Source organism: Ahaetulla prasina, chromosome 5, assembly GCF_028640845.1.
Source record: "Ahaetulla prasina isolate Xishuangbanna chromosome 5, ASM2864084v1, whole genome shotgun sequence".
Taxonomy (NCBI): domain Eukaryota; kingdom Metazoa; phylum Chordata; class Lepidosauria; order Squamata; family Colubridae; genus Ahaetulla; species Ahaetulla prasina.
In genome coordinates this window covers 91,995,139-92,017,665 of record NC_080543.1, presented here as the reverse complement: position 1 = coordinate 92,017,665, position 22,527 = coordinate 91,995,139, and the positions used below count along the sequence as shown (strand labels likewise).

Genomic DNA, 22,527 nt, shown 5'->3' with positions numbered 1-22,527 from the left:
AAAAAGTCACGTGATGCAATTGAGTTTGATACCCGTGTACTAAGCCTTTTAAAACTATGGTTTGTAGAACAAGCCATAATAACATTCACATGTAACACTACACCAGAAATCAATGTTTACTGACGCCATTAGTTTAACAAGTCAAAGCCAACAAACAAAGCAAACATGTTGAACTTAACCACAAACTAGGAAATAGCTACGAAGCTGGCTATATTAATTTTAAAATACTGATTAAAGAAGAACCATTGTGGCAGACACTGGGAGAAGTAAGAGAACAAAAAGAGTACAGTCCTGAATATGTTTCTGAAAGAAAATATTGATTTGCAACTATCCTTACCCATAAATTGCAAGAAAGTAGGTTCAAGCTAGAGATCAGCAAGAGGAACTTCATGAAGTATAAGCCAACACCTAGTGGAACAGGTGGAATTTTGAAGTGATGAAGTCTTCTTCATTAGAGATCTTCAGGCAGAGTCATTTGTCAAAAATGCTGTAGAAGATGGCATCAAGGAGAAGGTTGGACTAGATGTCCTCTAAGATATCTTCCAACTCTTCCGTTAAAAGGAACCCAGTGAGAGAAGGGGAAGACTTAAAATTGGGGTACCCAATCTTGGCAACTTTAAGACTTGGAACTTCAAGTTCTATAATTCCCCAGCCAGCATGGGATTCTGGGATTTAAAGTCCTTAAATGTTAAAGTTGCCAAGGTTAGATACCATTGCTTTAGATCAAATAAGAGATAGCTTGAGCTTGATCTCTCACTCTACTTCCCTGTTCTTTACCGAATTGAACAACCCAAAAGCCCTTTTGTGGAAAACAAAATGACAATCAATTAATGTAGTGATATAATGAAGCAATTTATAATCAAGAAGATAAAGAAATACACTTCTCTTTAAATGTGTTTCTTATAGAAAAAGAGACTTCAGCAGTAAATCATATGTAAAGGGGAAACAAAACTATAAACTGTAGAAATACAATCGGAATTGTAAAAAAAACCCCACATGATTAAATGGAAATTCAGGCTTGGCATGAAAAACAAAATTGTACACTGTTAATGCAGTCCAGGAAGTTGTCTTTCCACGTGTGCCTTTCTATAGATTATTTAAGATGAACTTTGTAATATCAGCTGCCTGGCATTGCAAGATTCAGATTGGTTCTATAAACAATATAAATAAATAAATGAAGATGCTGTGATAAATTCCCTGCTCCGATTCTGAATGGAACAATACACTGTAGCAAGAAGCAGATATCTTTAAAACTATATTGTTATTGTTACATTAAGAATAGAATAGAATAGAATAGAATAGAATAGAATAGAATAGAATAGAATAGAATAGAATAGAATAGAATAGAATAGAATAGAATAGAATAGAATAGAATAGAATAGAATAACAGAGGTGGAAGGGACCTTGGAAGTCTTCTAGTCCAACCCGTGCTTAGGCAGAAAACCCTACACTTCAGACTAATAGTTAGCCAACACCTTCTTAAAAATTTCCAGTGTTGGAGCATTCACAACTTCTGGAGGCAAGTTGTTCCACAGATTAATTGTTCTAACTGTCAGGAAATTGCTCCTTAGTTCAAAGTTGCTTCTCTCCTTGATTAGTTTCCATCCATTGCTTCTTATTCTATCCTCAAGTGCTTTGGAGCAGGGGTCTCCAACCTTGGTCCCTTTAAGACTTGTGGACTTCATCTCCCAGAGTTCCTCAGCCAGCTGGCTGAGGAACTCTGGGAGATGAAGTCCACAAGTCTTAAAGGGACCAAGGTTGGAGACCCCTGCTTTGGAGAATAGTTTGACTCCCTCTTCTTTGTGGCAACCCCTGAGATATTGGAACACTGCTATCTGTTAAAGATTGCTTACCTGGTGAATTTAACCCTATGTAAGGTCTAAACCAGCAGTGTCAAACTTGTGTCAATACCTGTGGTGGGTTGCTACTGGTTCGCACTGGATCAGGCGAACCGGTAGCGGCAATGGTGGGAGGCTCTGTCATCTGCCTGGAAGTCTCTGCGCATGCGCATAAGTGTCACACATGCATACACGAGTGAACCGGTAGCGATGGGATTTGAAACCCACTACTGGTCATCACGTTGTTACGTAATGTATCACCACTTTTTCCCTTTGCTAAAATGGGAGTGGACAAGGCCAGCGCATGACACATCTGGCCCGTGGACCATGAGTTTGATACCCTGGACTAAACAGTGCTTCTTTCATGATTTCAGTGAATTCAGAGAATACAATTTTACAGAATTATGAATCACCTTGACTCAGCAAACCTAAGAGCATAAATGAACTTCCTGACTTCTTGTCACATACTTTCTCTGTAACTAGGCTGCTTGTCTGCTTGTTTTCCCCAGATGCTGATAATAAATGGTTGTGGTTTTAGGAGATGCTTCAGGGTCTCTTTTATATTTTGAACAAGTAGCAAAAATTACAGCTTCTCTTTCTCGCCTTGCCTTCTCCTTACTTCCCCTAACTTCTCTTTGTCTCATCTCATCTCTATCCAGTTGTATCTTCTTTCTTCTCAGTGAAGCTACAGTATCTCTTGTCCTCACTCCAATTCCAATGTTATGACTGGTTGCACAATCACTTAGATATTCAGACTGGATTTGGCATTTTTATTTACTCACTAAGTCAAAATGCAGATGGGCCTATTTGGTTCCAGTTTCAGGCTTTATATTTGAAAAAGGGCATGAATAAACAGAAATGTGTCCCAAGAAAGGTAATCAGTTTTGAGGGGCCTGAATGAAAAGCCTAGGTGGAATGATTACAGGCATGGTATGCTTTATCTAGAGAAAACAGACTATGGGGACACATGGTCTTTCTTCACACCTTTCTTCAAGGATCTGCAGGAGCATCTTGTAGCAGATGGGGCAGCATCTTTCAGAGTTTTTCCAGAAAGGACATGAAAAATTGGTTTAAACTACAAGAAAGTAGAGATCAATTGACACTGGGGGATGGGGAAATCCTAAGGGTAAGAGAAACAATTGCTGTAGAGTAGTAAAGTCCTTCTCTGGGTATGTTTAAAGAGCAGCTGGAATTATCATGTAGCTTTAGAGACAGTAAAATGTAAGTGCGTTAATAACCATGGTCAAAAAGATTGAAGGCTTTTCTTTTTCTATTTTTCTTATTCTATATTCCTCCTTGTTTTCCTTAGTTTTTTTTTTCCTCTGGTATTTGTATTGTTTTATTTAGTTAAAATTTCTTCAATAAAAATTATATTTAAAAAAATAGAGAGGCTGAAGAGCCATTTGTCACAAAGACTCTAGCAGTAGATTCCTGACTAGGCTGAGGGTTGGGCCCCATGATCTCTCCCAACTTTTTGATTTTATGATTTTATGAAATAGATGAGGAATAATCTTGTTGGATATTAAAATTAGTCTAATTTCATATATATCATATTAACCTCTTTGCCCTGGGTTTACCCACCCAAAGTTCAAGAGTTACCTTCCTTTTCAAAACATTGGTGATTCCCTCTTCCCAACTGGAGACACTGTAGTTGGATTTTTAGGTCTAATTACCTGTATTATTGTAATGCTTGAATCAGTAAAGTCTTATCTCTTGTGCTAAGAATCCACAATCTGTTGCAGATGAATTTGTGAATTTTACAAATTGTTCAAGCCTGACATAAGGTTCTTTATAATAATTAGATAAATATCAATAAGTGGAACAATACTTACTTCCAAATAAGTATGTGAAGTTTGCCATTCTCCTGAAACATAATTCAGTAGGGAATACTTATGCCGGATATCTATGTAACTATCTGGTTGAGCTATATAAATCTTTAATAGTTTCAAGTAGAAATGGAGATGCCAAAAATATGCTATACACTAGTTATTATGCTTCTCCTTTTATTATTTTTTTGTTTTTAGGCTAAAGAAAGTTAATAAATTGAAGTTATTTTCATTCCAAATTTTGATCATAATTATATGTTAACAATAACATAATTATATGTTAACAAATAAACAACAATACCTTTGTAGAGCACAAGCTTTTTTTCTTCCTTAGCTGAAGTGAAAATAGGAACTCTGAAAAGAGGAAATCTGTATTCTTGATGAAGCAATTATAGATATCACAATTCCCTAAAATGTTTTTTTGACTGTCACATTCTGAATCTTTTGCTTTCTTTTTGTGCAGTGAGACCTTCCCTGATAAAGATTTTTAAAAAGTAAATAATGTTGTAATGGTCAGTTTAATGTGGGTAATATAGTACATTTGTTGGTTTAATTGAATGGGTCATTAAAAACATTAAAACTTGTGCAACCTCCACATTTTGTCATTAGAGCGTTTTTATCTCGCTTATGAACTAAATATAAGAGAATGGCAACTCTAAATCAGTTTTCAGTATGGTCCTCCTACTCCAGAAGGAGTGAGTTGCCATATTGTTAGTTAAGAAGCCCATTGTTCCAGTGCAGGCCTGGAGACATCAGTAAATTGCTATTTGATGTATTATGAATAATTACAATGGCTTATGAAAGGATCCAGGCAATTTTTAGCCCATTGTCATGACATTTTTAATAGTTGCATGCACCTAAGAAAAAACATATATACTGTACATACATACATACATATATACATATATATATATATATATATATATATATATATATATATATATATATATATATATATATATATATATACACACACACACACACACACACACACACACACACACACACACGTACTGTACATGTACATATATACCACCGTATTGGTGGTATGGGTCTTCCTCAATCTTGGGTCATTTATATATACATCTCCATATCCCACAAAAAAGAAACAAAAGAATTCAACCCTAACTTTAATCAACTTCCCTTTTTTTCTAAACAGGAACTTACTGATGTAAGATTGATTCTGAGAACAAGAATCCGTATTCTCTACAACTGTGCTGTTACAATTTCCCTCAAACAACATTTTCCTTGAGGCCTGATAAGATAATAAGGTAAGTAAAACTCTTCATCCAGAAGATAATTAGATGGCAACAGATAGGTAGATATTAGAGTAGATTTGATGTAAGTTTACACCAAACCTTATTGCTTAAGTGTAAGCGTAATGGTTGGACTGTCTTCATGATTTAACTACTACACTTTCTTGCTCTTTCACTAGTATGAGAATGAACAGCTACGTACCTCAACCAACTATAGCACAAACGTGCCTACCGTTCTTGTCCTATTGTTTTTTTTTCCTGATATATATATACTTATACTTCCTTATATTTCCTCATATATATATTTATATACTATATAATCATTTTGTGTGATGCTTATGTATATTGTTGTGACAAAAATAAATAAATAAATAAAATAAAATAAATCTGGGATTTCTAGACTTCCCAAATCCCTCTCATTATAATATATACATTCTTCTATCTTTCTGTCAGTCTTAAATGGCCCTGATATTCCTTTCTCCATCAGTTGAAAAACTGTTTTCCCTTAAACAGACAAGACTCCCCTATCTTTCCTTCCCTTTTACTTCAAAAGCTATCATATTATAAATGTTACCCTCTCCATGACTGCATATATGTGACTGGATCTATACTTTATTATTTATATATACTTTATTCAAAATAAACCATAACAGTAAATTATGTGTATCATTGACTGTTGCCTTAGTATAGTTATTTTCAAATATTAGATAGTTAGAACATTTTCTATTTCTTATTAGACATATTATAATTATTATTTGCTATATTCGTCAGAATTAAGAGATGGAATAACACTAAAGAGTTCCTGAATTTTCTGCAGTTGTGCTATTTAAGAATATGTTTATACTGTATATATGTTGCAAAATATTTTTGGTAATTTAAGGGGGTTTGGTAATGTAAGGGGGTTAAGCATGTATTCTATTAAGATATCATTTGCTGTCACTGTTAACATAAAATCCCATGCATTTTTGCTTGGAAGTAAACTCTGAACAAACTATGGTTTAATTTTGCAATCCTATAGCCATATACTTGTGAATAGCTCATAGTGAATGTAGAGACTTATTCAGCCCTTGACTGGTTCAAGTACTGGATATTATTGTAAGACACCATACCTATTTGAAGAATTATGCAGCTAAGGATACCTTCTTTTTTCTTATAGAAACAGGAGGTAGGGATATAAAAAAGTTCCAAACAGAATTTCTGTAATTTGGGGTTTCAGTCTCAAAATATAAATTGGGCTAGCATTTATCTGACTATCCTACATAGATCTGGTAATTGTTCTTTTAGAAATGTAGAAGGTAACTAAATGACAACTATCTGAAGGATCCTCCTAGATTTATTTAGCTGCTAATAAATCTCATTTAAATGGTATGGCGAAAAAAGACAGCAGATTTTAAAACTAGATGATTCAGAAAGTATAAAAAACAACTGAAAGTAAAAAGAAAAATTAAATAGGACAACAGACTTAACTAAACTGGAAGTTTTGTAAGTAAACATAAAAATATTGCAGGTCAGCTTCTATTGCTGAATTCAATCTCTTGATAGCCTTTTCCAATTCCTTCTTGCTCCTCATTTTATTTTTTTAAAAAACATGCATCGTTAAAAGACCAAAAATCAAAAGTAACATTTCTTTAAGTCAGCTATTATCAAAGCTTTATTTTGTTCTTCTTTGGGGAAACAAATCATTTGGAAGTAGTTACATTACATTTTGTCACATTATAAAATAGTGGGGTCATATAATTTTTTGAGCTGCTTGTATAATTAAAGCTACGTTTCATTATCTAATGCCTTGAAAAGTATTATATTGTCCACCATAGAAATCTCCATTTGGACTGATTAAAACATTGTATATTTTAAGCAATATTCAACAAAGTAATTAAACAATATATAGACTTTGAAACTTTTTACAAATAAACAACTAATTTCTTCCATTCTAGAATTCTTTCCTGCATCTACAGAAAATAAAATGGTAACCATTGTGGGATTTAGTCACATTAGCTGGTTCATTGTGTCCTGTGCTACATTACATGTCACTTTTTCAGAGGAGAAAGGTAAATATGTTCCTTCAAGATGATTTTCAAGTTATTTTACATTGCAATTTTATTCTAAAAAAGAGTTAGAATTGCTAACCATTTTTCTTTTTAAAAAAATATTATTTATTGTTTTATCATTAAAAGTAAAATATAAAACAGAAAAATGAACAAAACAAAAGCAAACATTCAACACTAGCAACAAGAAAAAAGAAAAAAAATAGTGTACAAAATAATTGGAAAATTTGATCAAATAAATTTAACATTTCACATGTAGGAATCACCCTGGCTGGGTGAAAAAGCTGTAGATTCTCTTCCCCTTATATATGTACACATTTTAATTAGTAGAATAGATCTGGCCCTAAAGTTAAGATGGCATTCCTGAAAAAGTTGTTATGTCCCAGTTTCTTTTAAATAACTATTCCCCAAGAAGATTTGAAGTTGTCTGCCAATATTAGATGGATCAATTCGAATTCTGATGTAGTTTTAGAACAGAACAGAATAGTCGAAAATTACAGACCAATCTCTCTTTGCTGCGTCACCTGCAAAGTCATGGAATCAATCATCAACCAATCCATTACCTCACACTTAGAAACTAACAACCTACTCCCCAATGAACAATTTGGTTTCAGGAAAAAATTATCATGTAACTTACAACTTCTCCGCTGTAAAAACATATGGACTACAAATCTTGATCAAGGCAAATCAATAGATGCAATCTACATAGACTTCTGCAAAGCTTTTGACTCAGTAGTACACGATAAACTTCTCCTAAAACTAATATCCTATGGCATCTCAGGATCCCTTCACAAATGGATATCTGCTTTTCTATCTAACAGACAACAAGTGGTCAAAATTGGCAATGCTTTATCAAATCCTGTTCCTGTCAAGAGTGGCGTTCCTCAAGGCAGCGTCCTTGGACTAACACTCTTTATACTATACATTAATGATCTTTGTGACCATATCTCAAGTAATTGTGTTCTCTTTGCTGACGATGTCAAACTATTTAACACCACAGACAATACTTCTATCATTCAAAACGACCTTGACCATCTAACCGCTTGGTCTAAAAATTGGCAGCTCCAAATTTCAACCAGCAAATGCTTAGTCTTACATATAGGAAAAAAGAACGCAAACACTAAGTACATACTAGATGGACATTACCTTACAGATGACCCCCATCCCGTTAAAGACCTTGGAGTTTTCATGTCAAATGATCTAAGTGCCAAAGCCCACTGCAACTACATCGCAAAAAAAGCTCTAAGAGTTGTAAACCTAATCTTGCATAGCTTCTTTTCCAAAAACACCACACTGCTAACCAGAGCATATAAAACATTTGCTAGACCAATTCTAGAATACAGCTCGCCTGTTTGGAACCCTCACCACATCTCTGACATCAATACAATTGAACGTGTTCAGAAATATTTTACAAGAAGAGTTCTCCATTCCTCTGAAAACAATAAAATACCTTATCCCACCAGACTTGAAATCCTAGGCTTAGAAAACTTGGAACTCCATCGCCTTTGCCAAGACCTAAGTTTAACTCACAGAATCATCTATTGTAATGTCCTTCCTGTCAAAGACTACTTCAGCTTTAATTGCAATAATACTAGAGCAACTAATAGATTTAAACTTAATGTCAACCGCTTTAATCTAGATTGCAGAAAATATGACTTCTGTAACAGAATCATCAGTGCTTGGAATACTTTACCTGATTCTGTGGTCTCTTCTCATAATCCTAAAAGCTTTAACCAAAAACTTTCTACTATTGACCTCACCCCATTCCTAAGAGGACCATAAGGGGCGTGCATAAGCGCACAAACGTGCCTACCGTTCCTGTCCTATTCTTTTTCTTTTCTTCTTCCTATATATATATATGCTTATACCTCCTTATATTTACTCATATAAGTGTTTATATACTATATAATCTTTTTGTATGATACCTACATATATTGTTGTGACAAAATAAAATAAATAAAATAAAAATAAATAGAATAGAATAGAATATTTTATTGGCCAAGTGTGATTGGATACACGAAGAATTTGTCTCGGGTGCATAAGCTCTTAATGCACATACAAACGACAAAGTAATATAATCATAACATACCTATAGGATAAGGTAATAGAAAAGATGAGAAGGATAATACGGTAGTAATATAGCCATACTAGGTGTTAAGTTCGGGCAATGAAGAGGCAGGAGACCAGTGAGTGACAACAGCTCTTTAGTTTATTGTGATCCCAGCAAGGACAACCGGCAAAAACCCCTCTTTAAATACTCTTTTGGTTGAGGCTTCAACCAATCAGCAACGTGCAATTTTCCCACCCAAAATTACCTCTCAAAGTTCAAATACATTACACTCCTTCCCTCCCAGAACGCTTTGTACCTCTATTTACATAATATTTGCATGCTATTTCTCTACGTAGTCACGCAGGTAGACAGGGCGTCTCCTAACTCTTTCTGACCTGCGCAGTTCATTCTCTGGGAGAGAGTCGAGCTGGTTGGAGGGACTGTTTGTTCCTCCCAGCTCCTCCTCTAGGCCGTCCGGCCCTGGATTATTGGCTGAGTCGTCCCTGCTGTCTTCAGGAGGACCCGGTTGGCGTCGCTGGACTTCATCGGAATCAGATAAGTCCTCCGCTCGCCTCGGGTTTGAGTCAGCTGCAGATTCAAACAATTGGTAGTCAGGGCCTGGTTGTTTGGTTTCTAGTTTGTTTGGTATACGTTTTCTTAACTGGTCTATGTGGCGTTTCCATACCCGGCCGTCCTCCATGTCTACTACGTATGATTTGGGTCCGGTTATGCCCAGAATTTCCCCCTTTAACCATGTTGGGCCCTCGCTATAGTTGTGTGCCCATACTGGGTCACCCACTGTCATTTCCCTGGTTTTTCCTTGAATACTCTTGTACCCGTCTGGGGTATAAGTTGGGTTTAGTCGGTGTAGTGGGCACCTGAGTTTCCTGCCCATTAAGAGTTCCGCTGGGCTGCGGCCAGTTGTTACACAAGGGGTCCTATGTTGGACGGCCAGGAAGGTGTCTATTTTCGTTTGCCAGTCGCCTGGACTTATCCTAGATAGCGCTTCCTTGGTGCTCCGAACGAAACGTTCTGCAAGTCCGTTCGTCGCCGGGTGGAAAGGCGCCGAGAGGACATGTCTGATGCCCTCTCCCGCTAAATACCCCTCAAACTGGTTTGCCGTGAATTGCGGGCCGTTGTCAGAGACTAGGGTGTCGGGCAGGCCGTGTGTTACGAATAGATGCCTTAGGACTGTGATTACTGCTTCGGCCGTTGTGCTTTTCATGAGGATGATTTCTAACCATTTTGAGTAGGCATCTACTACAATTAAAAAGGTCTGCCCATGGAACGGCCCTGCAAAATCTGTGAATCCTGGACCATGGCCCCTGGGGTTTCTCCCACTCTCTAACTGGGGCTGTAGGGGGTAGCGGCCTCGACTCTTGGCAGGATTGGCATTTCCCTACCCTGTCGCTGATGTCCTTATCCATTAGGGGCCACCATACATAACTCCTCGCTAAACTCTTCATCCTCACAATCCCTCGGTGGCCCACATGCAACAGTTCCAACACATTTTCGCGCAATTTTTCTGGGATAACCACCCTATCCCCCCATAACAGACACCCCCTTGAACCGACAGTTCTGATCGTTTTTTCGCAAAGTCTTTGAAACACTCGCCCGGCGCAGCGGGCCAACCCCTTTGCACCCAATCGATTACAGTCCGTATTGTAATGTCCCTGTATGATGCCCTAGCCACTTGCTTGGATGTGACTGGGCCAGAGTCCAAAGAGTCAATTAGCAAGACGGGTGTCCCCGGGGTTGGGTCTTCAATTGTCTCTGGTAAAGGGCATCTGCTCAGAGCGTCCGCATGCCCTAAGTCTTTTCCTGGGCGGTGGAGCAATTTGTAGGAGTATGCCGCTAGGAAAATAGTCCATCGGGTCAGCCTGGGAGAAAGTGCCACGGGTGTTGGGTGGTCACCCGCTAAGACTCCTAGAAGGGGTCTGTGGTCCGTGACTATCTCGAAATCTCGCCCGAACAAGTATTCGTGGAATTTCTTAACCCCGGAGACTATGGCCAATGCCTCCCTATCTAGCTGGCTGTAGTTCCTTTCCGCAGAGGACATTGTCCGGGAATAATACGCTATAGGGGCTTCTGTTCCATTCGGTAACCTATGGCTGAGCACAGCCCCCACCCATATGGTGATGCATCGCAAACTAGTACTAGTGGCAACGTGCCATTGTACTGGATGAGGAGGCTATCGCTGGACAAAAGGTTTTTTACCCCCTCAAATGCCCTAGCCTCTTCTCTGCCCCAGGACCACACAGCTTCCTTTGCTAGCAACTTATGTAGCGGTTCGGCTACTGTTGCTTTATTCTTTAAGAATACCGCATAGAAATTAACAAGCCCCAAGAATGCCTGTAATTCTGTTTTATTTTTGGGGGCTGGGGCCTTTCTAATGGCCCGTACCTTGCTCTCCGTGGGGTGGATCCTTTCCCTGTCTATTCGGTATCCTAGGAATTCTACAGATTTCATCCCAATGTGGCATTTGTTGAGCTTAACTTTAAGCCCAGCAGACCTAAAAATGCCCAATACCTTCCTTAGTTTTACCCCGCGTTCCTCTAAGTTTTCAGCTGATACCAATACATCGTCGAAGTATGGTACCACTCCTGGTAGGCCCTGTAATAATCGCTCCATTAGGTTCTGGAAGAGCCCTGGGGCCACGCTAACTCTGAACTGGAGTCGCGTACATTTGAAAGCCCCGCGGTGCGTGACAATTGTCTGCGCCTCGGCTGTGCTGCTATCTACTGGTAGCTGCTGGTAGGCTTGAACCAAATCGAGTTTGGCGAAGACCTGCCCTAATGAGTGCAGCAAATGTTGCACTACTGGAACGGGGTATGCACTTTTCTGCAATGCTTTGTTAAGCGTTGCTTTGTAGTCAGCGCAAATCCGGACCGATCCATCCGGTTTGACTGGGGTCACTATGGGTGTCTCCCATTTTGCATGATCGACGGGGACTAGTATTCCCTGGCTTTCTAGCTTGTCTAATTCTCTGTCAATTTTGGGCGTTAGGGCGAATGGAACCCTCCTAGCCTTTAACTGGATGGGGGCGACTTGGGGGTCAAGGTTGAAAGAAATAGGGGTCCCCACGTACTTGCCCAGGCAATCCTTGAAAACGTCCTCGAACTCCTTCAGCAGTTCATCTTTGAGGATGACGTCGTTCCTGTGGACCCCGGTCACTCCCATGCCCAAAGCTCAGAACCAGTCCAGCCCTAGCAAGCTCGGTAGAGTTCCATTTACTATGGTGATTGGCAGGGTCTTTTTGAATTGTCCATATTTGACTTGGACGGATGTGACTCCTCGAACAGGGATCCGATTCCCTTGGTAGTCTTGCATTCTCAGCTTCTGGGTTTGTAGCTGGCGTTTTGAAATGGCTGGCAAGTCTCTCACGATGGTGTCCCAGGACATAATTGTGATTGACGACCCAGTGTCTACTTCCATTTGGCACTGCACCCCTTCAATATAGACTTGGGTAAATATTTTCTTCTCTAGTCGTGTCGATGCGTGGCCCACTCTCACAGTGGTCTGGTTTAACTTCGCGCCCTTTTTAAATGGACCAATCCCGGGCCGCTTCGCTGCTCCCGCGCTCTGATTGGTCGGTTTGAATTTTTGGTGGGAAGGTTGGGGGGCTCGACAGGCCCGAGCTATGTGTCCTTTTTTTTCGCACCGCCGACAAACCGCGTCCTTGAATCTGCAGTTTTGCCGTTGGTGTTGGCCCCCACAACTCACGCATTCGTCCCGGTCACCTCTCTCCAGCCTCCCGGTGTGGAACACCTCTTCCTCTTCCTCACCTTCCGATTCGGCCTGAACTTCCTCGCTGTGGACCGGTGTAGTTTTGTCCCGGCACCCTGCGCGTTTGGCTTTTGCAAGGTCTCCGCCGCCTTGGTGGACATCTCGTGAGCTCTGGCTTCGTCCAGGGCTATCGCCAAAGTCAGGTTGCTTTTAGACAGCAGCCGCCTTTGTAGTCTGATGTCCCTGACCCCACAAATGAGTTGTTCGAGTAAGGAATCCTCCAAATCTCTGTACTCACAGTGGTTTGCGGCTTTCCTCAACGCGGCCATGTACACGCTTATCGATTCGCCCTCTCGCTGTACCCGTTGCCTCAACTCGAACCATTGGACGAACTTTGAGGGTACCGGTGCGTAGTGCGCTCGAAGTATTGTTTGTAGTGTTTGCCACAGTACCGATTGTACCGGCGTTGGCTCTGAGAGTGACTCCGCGGTATCGAAGACCTCTGGACCGCAGTGGCTCAGGAAGTACGCTCGCTTCCGATTATCCGAGACTCCCTGTAGTTCGTTTGCTTCGAGGAAACACTCAAAACGAGCCATGTACGACCCCCATTTCTCCTTTGCTGGGTCAAATGGCACTGGCGGCGTGTAGCTGGACATCGCTATTTTCCGCCCTTGAGAACTGGCTGGGTTCGTGAATTCCTGGTTCCTTCAGCTCTTTAACAATCTCACTGCCTCAACATCCCACCTTCGTCGCCAATGTTAAGTTCGGGCAATGAAGAGGCAGGAGACCAGTGAGTGACAACAGCTCTTTAGTTTATTGTGACCCCAGCAAGCACAACCGGCAAAAACCCCTCTTTAAATACTCTTTTGGTTGAGGCTTCAACCAATCAGCAACGTGCAATTTTCCCGCCCAAAATTCCCTCTCAAAGTTCAAATACATTACACTAGGTGTTCAGCAGAGTGATGGCACAAGAGGAAGAAACTGTTTTTGTATTCAGTTGTTATGACATACAATTCTCCTGAGAGAGAAGTTGAAACAGTCTATGTCCAGGATGTGAGGGGTCTATAGATAATTTCTCAGCCCTCTTTCTGACCTGTGAAGTATAAAAGTTCTCAATGGAAGGCAGGCTGGTTGAAGTTGTTTTTTCTGCAGTCATATCTGTTGATGTCTGTAGCTGTCCTCTTTGGTTGCTGTATTAAACCAGACAGTTATAGAAATACAAATGACAGACTCAATAATTCCTCTGTAGAATTGTATCAACAGTTCAGTCAATAAGTAAAGCTTTTAGCCAGTGGGTAAAGATTCAGAGACTGGTTTCAACTTTACCAACTCCTGCTTTCCCTGAAACCACTGTGATTTAAGATTCTTTCTAAACATTTGGTTTTAATTCTTTCTAAATTTATCATTCTGTTATATAGCCTTAACTGGGCTCTGTATAACAGTTGTGTTTCGGCTTTAACAGCAAAAACTTAATTGTATATAAATAGAGCTCCTCCAGGGAAAAAAGTTTGAATAGTTGTTGCAAGTCTCTGTGCATTGCAGGATATCTAATCCAGGTGGGCATATCTATTTCCTGAAGCTTGAAAACTATCCCTAGATATCTAAAGATCTTAACCTGCTCAAGGGAGTGCCCACCTAAATTGCATCCCCTCTTTTGGGAACTAACTCTGCATGCATTTTCTATCTCTTGCAATATCCTTAATCCCAGGATTTCTTCACATAAACTAGATGGCATGCACTGTTCTTTACTGTTTAAATATATATAACTCAATTGTTGGCTTATTGACATGGCATAATTTCTGCCATGACTTAGTCATTGCACAGAAGATGGATAAAGCCTTGACAAAAGTTGCCTGGGAATAGAATGTGTTTGATATCCACCAACAGCCAGAAAATCAAATTGATTTTCCTGTTCTAATTACTCCCATTCTTTCTTTAAAAAAATAATCAAAATTCAGATATCCTATTACCCTGAGTCAGATGATCAGATAGCATATAACATTTGTAAAAAATCATAATCTTGCATAGTTTTGAAATTTCAGTTTCAATCAATCAAAAGAGACAAATAAAAAAATGATAGATTTGTATGGAGTTCACTTAAAGGTTTCAAGCTTATACTTGATCCTTATATAAGATAACACATTGCCTTGAAAATTTAACTTCTCAATTTTTACCTATTTCTAGATATGAATGGAACATCAGCTGAAAACTTTGATTGTATTGTTCGCTCATATACATTTAAGAATCCTACAATGAATTGTACCTGGAATGCTGGCAAAAATGCTCCTCCAGACACCCAGTATTTTATGTACTTAGCATATCACAAGTAATGTATTTTCATTTAATTAACTAAAAAAAGTCTTTTTGAAAATATATTGTGTTTGACTGGCTTTTAAATAAAATTATTTTGGTATAAACAGGGCTAGAGATAATGAGTGTCCACATTACATAAGTAACCCGCTTGGAAGACACATTGGTTGCTACTTCCCTGATGTGATAGCAAATCAATATTACGTGAATATTATAGTAAATGGATCAAGCATAGAATCTCCGATTCAGTCGTATGTTGATGAATTCAAAATTTATAACAAAGGTGAGAAAAAAGGGACAATCTGTTTACAATTAATAATAATAGAAGCATGTTATACCAGATATCTTGAAATATGAAGATGGTTAAGTATGATATGTCCAGAATTATTGGTGCCGGTAGCTGGGTTAAAAAGACTTTCCTTCTGTAAGTGTCTAACATTTCATTTTTTTAAAAATAGTCTTGCATCTTTTTATGAAGAAAACATATGCGGTAATTCATCTTTTGACTTGCAATAAGTGAGAAGAACAAGGCTTTCATTTTTCAATATTAATTTTCATTTATCTAGAGCAGGGCTGTCAAACTGGCAGCCTGTGGGCCAGATGTGTCACGCGCAGGCCATGCCCACCCCAGCTCCGTGAAGGGAAAAAGACATTGTGATATATCACTGCGAGTATGACACCCATGATCTAGAGGCTAAAAGAACTAAAAAAGAAAAAAGAAAACCAAATATATCTACCAAATTTGAGCTAAAGAAATTGTGCTTATTTTGTTTAGCTCTTTTCTTCTTAAAGTATTTCAATGCTTATATTTGTCCATATGTATATGATTTCCTAGGTCTTCAACTGTCACTTATAATGTTGGTTATTTCATTCCAGAACAGTTTCGACCTCCCCAAAATATTACTGTGGATTATAGATCACCATTATATTATAGAGTCCAGTGGGAACCTCCTCCAAACTCCCGTAAAGTTGGAATTGAATGCTTTGAGTTCCAAGTAAAGGTAAGAACCAACAAATCAAAAATTTCCTTGCCAGCCTAATGTTAATTTTTAGACTTGAAAATGACATCTTTTGGAAAATTATTTCAAATCTGGCAAAGATTGCCAGATTGTCATTGATTTAAAGAATATTGGAATGCTATTTCAGGGTTTCATACATACCTGTACAGGAATAAGGCAGGGTAAAATCCCAGAAATACTTCGATGAAGGGACTCTTATTGTCCCAAATACCCTAGGCAAGTGGTTCTCAACTGTGGTCCGCGGATCCCCGGGGGTCCACTATGTCGTCACAGGGAGTTCAGGAAGGCTTGAAGAAATGTTGTGATTTAAATCTTGAGTTAAGTCTTGGGGGTCCTTGGCTGAAATGCGCACCGGCTCGCCCGATTAGGTAGCGATGGCAGCTGCTGGTTCGGAGGATTGGTAGCAAAAATCCCTGGCCCCGCTCCCCCGCCTCTGCTGAACTGCACCATCAGCAGAGGTTTTTTTTTTACTTTTAAAAGTTTTTCTTCAGCCGAAAACATACCTTTAAAAGTAAAAAAAACAAAACCCCTCTGATGATCGCGGGGCTGAGCAGAGATCATCAAGTTTAAAAAAAAAACACCTCTTCAGCCGAAGGGCAAAAAAAGGAAAGGGGGGGAGCTTTAAAAGGCTCCTCTGGCCATCCCAGCTGAGTTCCTCATCACCAGAACCTTAAAAAACATGTTTTCTACATGTTAAACAATTATTTTAAGAGATTCTGGGCTGCTATAAGGGAACTTCAGCTGAGATCGTCAGAGGAGCTGACTTTAAAACTTTTTTTCCTCTGGCGATCCCAGAGGAGTTTCCTGATCCTAACAGACTTTTAAAATCACTTTTTAACAGCTCCCACTTACAAGAGCCCCCACCCATGCCCAGCCAATTCCCCCTCCTCACTTACCTATAATTACTGCTCTTTCGGGCTGGCAACGCCATGCTTTCTTCGGCTACTGAAGAAAAAAAAAAGCTTGCTTTGACTTCCTGCTTTGCTGGCTGAGGAACTCTGGGATTTGAAGTCCACAATAAAATAAAATAAAATAATAAAATAAAATATTTGTGTAGCTTTCTGAGATTTGGTGTGTTTCTGTAGTGTTTCACTCTAACTACACAAGCACACAAAACCTCACAAAGTTGTATTATTATTAGTATGTGGCATTTTATGTGTTTGTGAGTCAGTTGTGTTGAGTGTGAAAGTGTGAGGTTCCTGCTTGTTGCAGGGGCCATTTTGGGTGAAGTGCAGCTGCTTTTACATTGTGTATGAGTAAATTGTGTTCTGTTGTGTTGTGTTGTGTGTGTGTAAAGTGTGAAAGTTGGTTTTTGGTACCTCTTATTGTTTTGTATACTTTGTTAATTATTTTTATTATTTATTGTTATTGGCCACGCCCACCCAGTCATCTGACCACCAAGCCACGCCCACCAATTAAGCCACGCCCCAGAACCGGTAGGGAAAATTTTTAGATTTCACCCCTGCACAAAAGGTATTTAAAGGGGGTCCATGGTGAAGAAAAGGCTGAGAACCACTGCTGCCCTAGACAATAGGGGGCTTTTCTACCCACCAGGCACTCTCAGCTATACAATAGACTAAATCTATTGCCAAGGTACGTAGGGAATATTAAACACTGTCTTGCTTGTACCAATTAATACAAGGAGGCTTGTACTAGAGCTGCATTGATTGCCAACTGGGCTATGCAAAGCAACTGGAAGCAATGCTTCACAATGTTCAATATTGTAATCTATCTAGTTAGCTTTCGTTTTTATATTGTATTACCTTCTTTGAGTATTTGCTAAAGGAGAAAGGTGGGGCTACTGTATAAATCAAATATGGTTGCCTACATGTATAGGTTAACTCGACGTAAGAGATGATGAAGGAAGGAAAAAATGCTCATCAGAATAGGATTATCACCAGGTAGCAGGCCTGTTTGCATAACTTAACATAAGAAGTAATTAAAATAAAAGAGTTCTAATATTTAGGAGGAAAAAATGAAGGTCTGCTCAAAAAATAAATGACCCGAAGCAAAATAAATGCTACTGGGCCTACAACAAATCAAAGAGGGTACATGACCAGAAACAACTTTTTTCTCTTTTCAGTTGTATAGTTAGCAAAGGAGTAGAGGAGTGGCATGAAATCATTAGGGGAAAGAGCATGGAGGAACTGGCCATGGGGATACTGCAATAGTTGTAAGTGTTAAAAATAGTCAGAAATCACTTTTTACAGTGGTGTTGCAATTTTGAATGATCACTAAACGAACTGTTTTAAGTCAAAGATTATCTGCACAATATTTGTAAGAAATGAGTATTTCTTACGTATTCTTATGTATTTTTCGGACTATAAAATGCACTTTTTTTGTCTTCCAAAAGGGGGTGAAAATTTCTGTGCATCTTATAAACTGAATATTGTCAAAGTCCCGCCCACTCCCCAGCCGTTTTTTTTGCCTCTGCATGCCCTGTTTTTGAGCCTTTTTTCGGCCCATTTTTTTGAAGGCTGGAAAAGGGCCGAAATGGGGTGCGTGGAGGCCAAAACCTTTTTTTTTTCCTCTTCTAAGTTTAGGTGCATCTTATAGGTAATTGATTCAGCAAGCATAGCACCAGATGGGCTGCAAGAAGGGATGATAATTGGATCAGAAATTAAATGTAGGAGTAGCTTCAAAGAAATATTGCTTGTAATATAACATAAATAAAAGTGTGTAAAGGGAAAGTAAATAAATACACTTCCTTCCCAACAGGTTCTTCTCACTACACTGTTTGACCATTATTATAATTATTATAAACAACTGACTGTGGGAAATGTATTCCAGTTTAGAAAAGAACAAAATTATCAATACTAGTAACTATATTATTTTTCCTCTTTATTTTCAAGGATGAACGCAGGAATACAACCATAACTGTAAGTGTTGTCATTTAATAAATTGCCATTTGTTTCATCATCTCATTCTGTCTAGATTTGCTATTACTATTCAGATTTGATCCAAAATGGAAAATACTGTTGAAATTTTTCCTGGAACTCTAAATATGAAGAGACAAAATTGAGAGTTGGGCAGAATTTCATTTTTCATCAGAAAGATTTTTTTATAAATAAAAATAGGCAGAATAATAGTAATATAAAAGAACATACCACAAGAAATTCCATGGGAAACTGCTGCTAAGGAAGGGAGAACTGGACATGCAGGTCTTAAAATTAGGTGGTGGGGAGGATATATAGTTCAAGATCAGTTATTTTCTTCATATAAAAAAGCAGGTATTGTGCTCTTCATACAGAACAAACCAAGTTTAATCCAAGAAAATCATATACCGTATAAAAAGTAACCATTGAGACCCTTAGGTGTCAGACTTCTACATTTTGGAAATAATCCAGAATCTTCTACCCTCAGTTTTTTTAAAAAAATGTTTTCCATAGGCACAGCAGTGAAGTGTCATTCCTTGTTTGTATGGCATTTCTTGAAATATATGAATGTGTGCTGTTAAATTAGGAAAACTTGCAGCTTAAACCTAGAAGATGGAAAATATTCTAAATCTACACTTTAATTATTGGTTTATTGATTGTTTTTAGAGATGAATACTGAGTTTACTTTTTTGTCCAATCAACTGGGAGCAAAACAGAAATCCCTTGCATTTGGTCCCAGTGGAAATTGTGATAATTTTTAACAAATTCTCCAGAATGCACTAATCTTAGATCATAGCACTTATCAGAGTTCAGAATGACTCTGATAAGTCAAAGTAATAATGCTATTCCCTCATCTTTTTTTGCATAAAGGGCAACAATAGGGCAGTTATTAATTTTTTTATTGTAATATCAAGTTTTTAACCTCATATTCCAAAATTCAATAGCAGAAGTAAAAGAACAGCTTGTTTTCTTTGGGTAATTCAATTTTAAAAAACATTTCATAGTCACAAGGGAATGGAAGCAAGGTTTGAAATTAAAAAAATAGTTTTTACAATATTTTTCATTAATAAGCAAAATAATAACTATAATGTGATTGTCTCAGAGGTGCTTTTCAAGAGGTAACTGGACTTTCTGGTTTTTCTTTGAAGACATTTTGCTTCTCACAAAGGTAGAATACCATTATGATTAGCATCAAATTCCTATAGAGCAAATCTGTAGGGTAAATTAAAAATATCTCAAAAAAATGAAGAGTTGAAGAAGCTTCTTGGATGAGAAGCGAAACATCTTCAACGAAAAACCAGAAAGGCTATTTGCCAATTGAAAAGCATCTTTGGGATAACCATGACCTGGATGACTGAGAATCTCCACAGACATTTAGTAATATATTGTGATTGATTCAAGATAAATTGTATTTTTATACTGAGCATTGTTAATTCATCAAGCAAAAATTTAAGTACCGATAGATAAATATTTTGCTTTTAGGTAAACCAAAAAACATATGATTTCCCAAAGCCTTCAAAATATATCTTGAGAATTCGTGCAGTTGGACTTATTACGTGTCCAATTTCAAAAGAAATGAATGGAGAATGGAGTGAACCAATTAAGTTTGGTAATTTATTTTTTCTTTAATTATTTTTCCTACTTGATGCTAACATTCTAATAATCAGCTGATGGTTAAGAGCTTCCTAATATCAAAATGATCACTGAAAAATAAGATAATATTTATATATTTAGGTAATTCCCCAAGATACTTTGGTAGCAAGCTTTAAAAAAAATATGGGACTTTTTAGAGTCTCAGACTGTGAGTTCTGCTTTTAATGCAAACAATCTTAGAGATAATAAATTTAAATTCTCCAAATATAACCCACCCTTTCTGCTACTATATTGAAGACTTGTAATAAATAAGTTATTGCAGTTTAAATGTGTTTATGTGAATAAAATTCCAATTTAAAGTAAAAAAAAATAGAACATGATAACAACCTATTCCAGTACCATGGGTCATTTGGCAGCAATCATTGTTTTTACTAAGATGTTAAAATGTACAAGCTATTAATGAAATGCGAAAATTAATACTTGATTTGAGAGACTCAAAAAAACAATATGATAACTAAAATGTATAATAGCTTATTAAATTTAGATTCAGATCATTATATCTTAACTGGGTCACAGAATGTGATTGTAGAAGAGAAGGCACAGCTGGAAGGCAGACTAAAACACATCATCAGTTTGTAGTCTTTGTGTTGCCACAAGAGAAGCAAGTCCAGTTCCCCATGAATTCTGTTGACCCCTATCCATTGTCAATTTAGCACTGAACCTTAGTTGTCAATGACTAGTGCTTTGAACTTAACAAACTCTCCTGGTTATTTGCTCCTGATACTGATATTTGAATAGAACTGGCAACAAATAAATCCATACAAGCATAAACCATTAGGAGGGGCTAATTTGAAATTAATTCATAACAGATATTTCATAGATGCTCATTCATAGTAAAACTGGCAAATAATTTTCACTAAAATGTGGGAGCACGAATAGGTGAACGGTACTTATAGAATCTGTGGTGGCAAGATAATTGTAAAGCAATATATTTGTAAGAGCCAGTCACATCACAAAACCAAAGATTGTCATAAATGCACAATTAGCATGGTTAAATTTATTTCTTGAATATAATACTGTAACATGTTGGAACTACTATTACACTCGTATTATCAGTATGTATAGAGACCCAACAAGGGATATGGTAGCTCAGTGGCTAAGATGCTGAGCTCGTCAATCGAAAGGTCAGCAGTTCAACAGTTCGAATCCCTAGTGCTGCATAATGGGGTGAGCTCCCGTTACTTGTCCCAGCTTCTGCCAACCTAGCAGTGCAAAAGCACATAAAAAATGCAAGTAGAAAAATAGGGACCACCTTTGGTGGGAAGGTAACAGTGTTCCATGCACCTTGGCATTTAGTCATGCTGGCCACATGCCACGGAGACATCTTTGGAAAGCGCTGGCTCTTTGGCTTTGAAACTGAGATGAGCACTCCCCCCTAGAGTCAGGAGCAACTAGCGCATATGTACGAGGGGAACCTTTACCTTTACCTTAAAGGTAAAGGTTCCCCTCGCACATACGTGCTAGTTGTTTACCTTTACCTTATAGAGACCCAAACTGGTAAACTGATTAAGGCACCAGGCTAGGAACCAAAAGATTGTAACAGCAAATGACTTCCAAAATCTTTTTTTTTTTTGCAAAATTTTTTATTTTCCATAATAATTCCCACAATTTGACCAGTGTACAATACAATCACTTATCCAACAATTGATCCTATACTCAGATTATGCTCAATCACTCCCTTCCTTAATCCTTTCTACCCTTCTCATCCTTCTTCTACTTTCCCCACCATCCTTCTCCTCGCTTTCCTACTTCCCCTCCTCTTTCCCACTTCTCACTTCCATCCTTTCTAACCCTCTATCTTCCCCTCCTTCTTCTCCTCCTATCCTTTCTTCTCCCTCCCTTCTTTCCTACCTACCTACCTGCCTACCTACTTTCTTCCTTCTTTACTCCTCTTTCCTTACCCTTTCCCTTCCAGAGTGGTTACCGAG

General features: G+C 38.2%; 1 protein-coding gene across 1 annotated transcript in view; it reads left to right on the top strand.

Annotated features, from left to right (window-relative positions):
- The first annotated feature begins 4,786 nt into the window (after positions 1-4,786).
- The window catches only part of LOC131200126 (interleukin-5 receptor subunit alpha-like), a 30,829-nt gene continuing 13,088 nt past the window's right edge, over positions 4,787-22,527 (top strand). Inside the window, exons 1-7 of the mRNA XM_058186533.1 lie at positions 4,787-4,935; positions 6,855-6,968; positions 14,926-15,067; positions 15,162-15,334; positions 15,928-16,052; positions 18,923-18,949; positions 20,429-20,555. Coding sequence (XP_058042516.1) covers positions 6,884-6,968; positions 14,926-15,067; positions 15,162-15,334; positions 15,928-16,052; positions 18,923-18,949; positions 20,429-20,555 — 679 coding nt within the window. The 5' untranslated portion in view covers positions 4,787-4,935; positions 6,855-6,883. The remainder of the gene's footprint in view (positions 4,936-6,854; positions 6,969-14,925; positions 15,068-15,161; positions 15,335-15,927; positions 16,053-18,922; positions 18,950-20,428; positions 20,556-22,527) is intronic.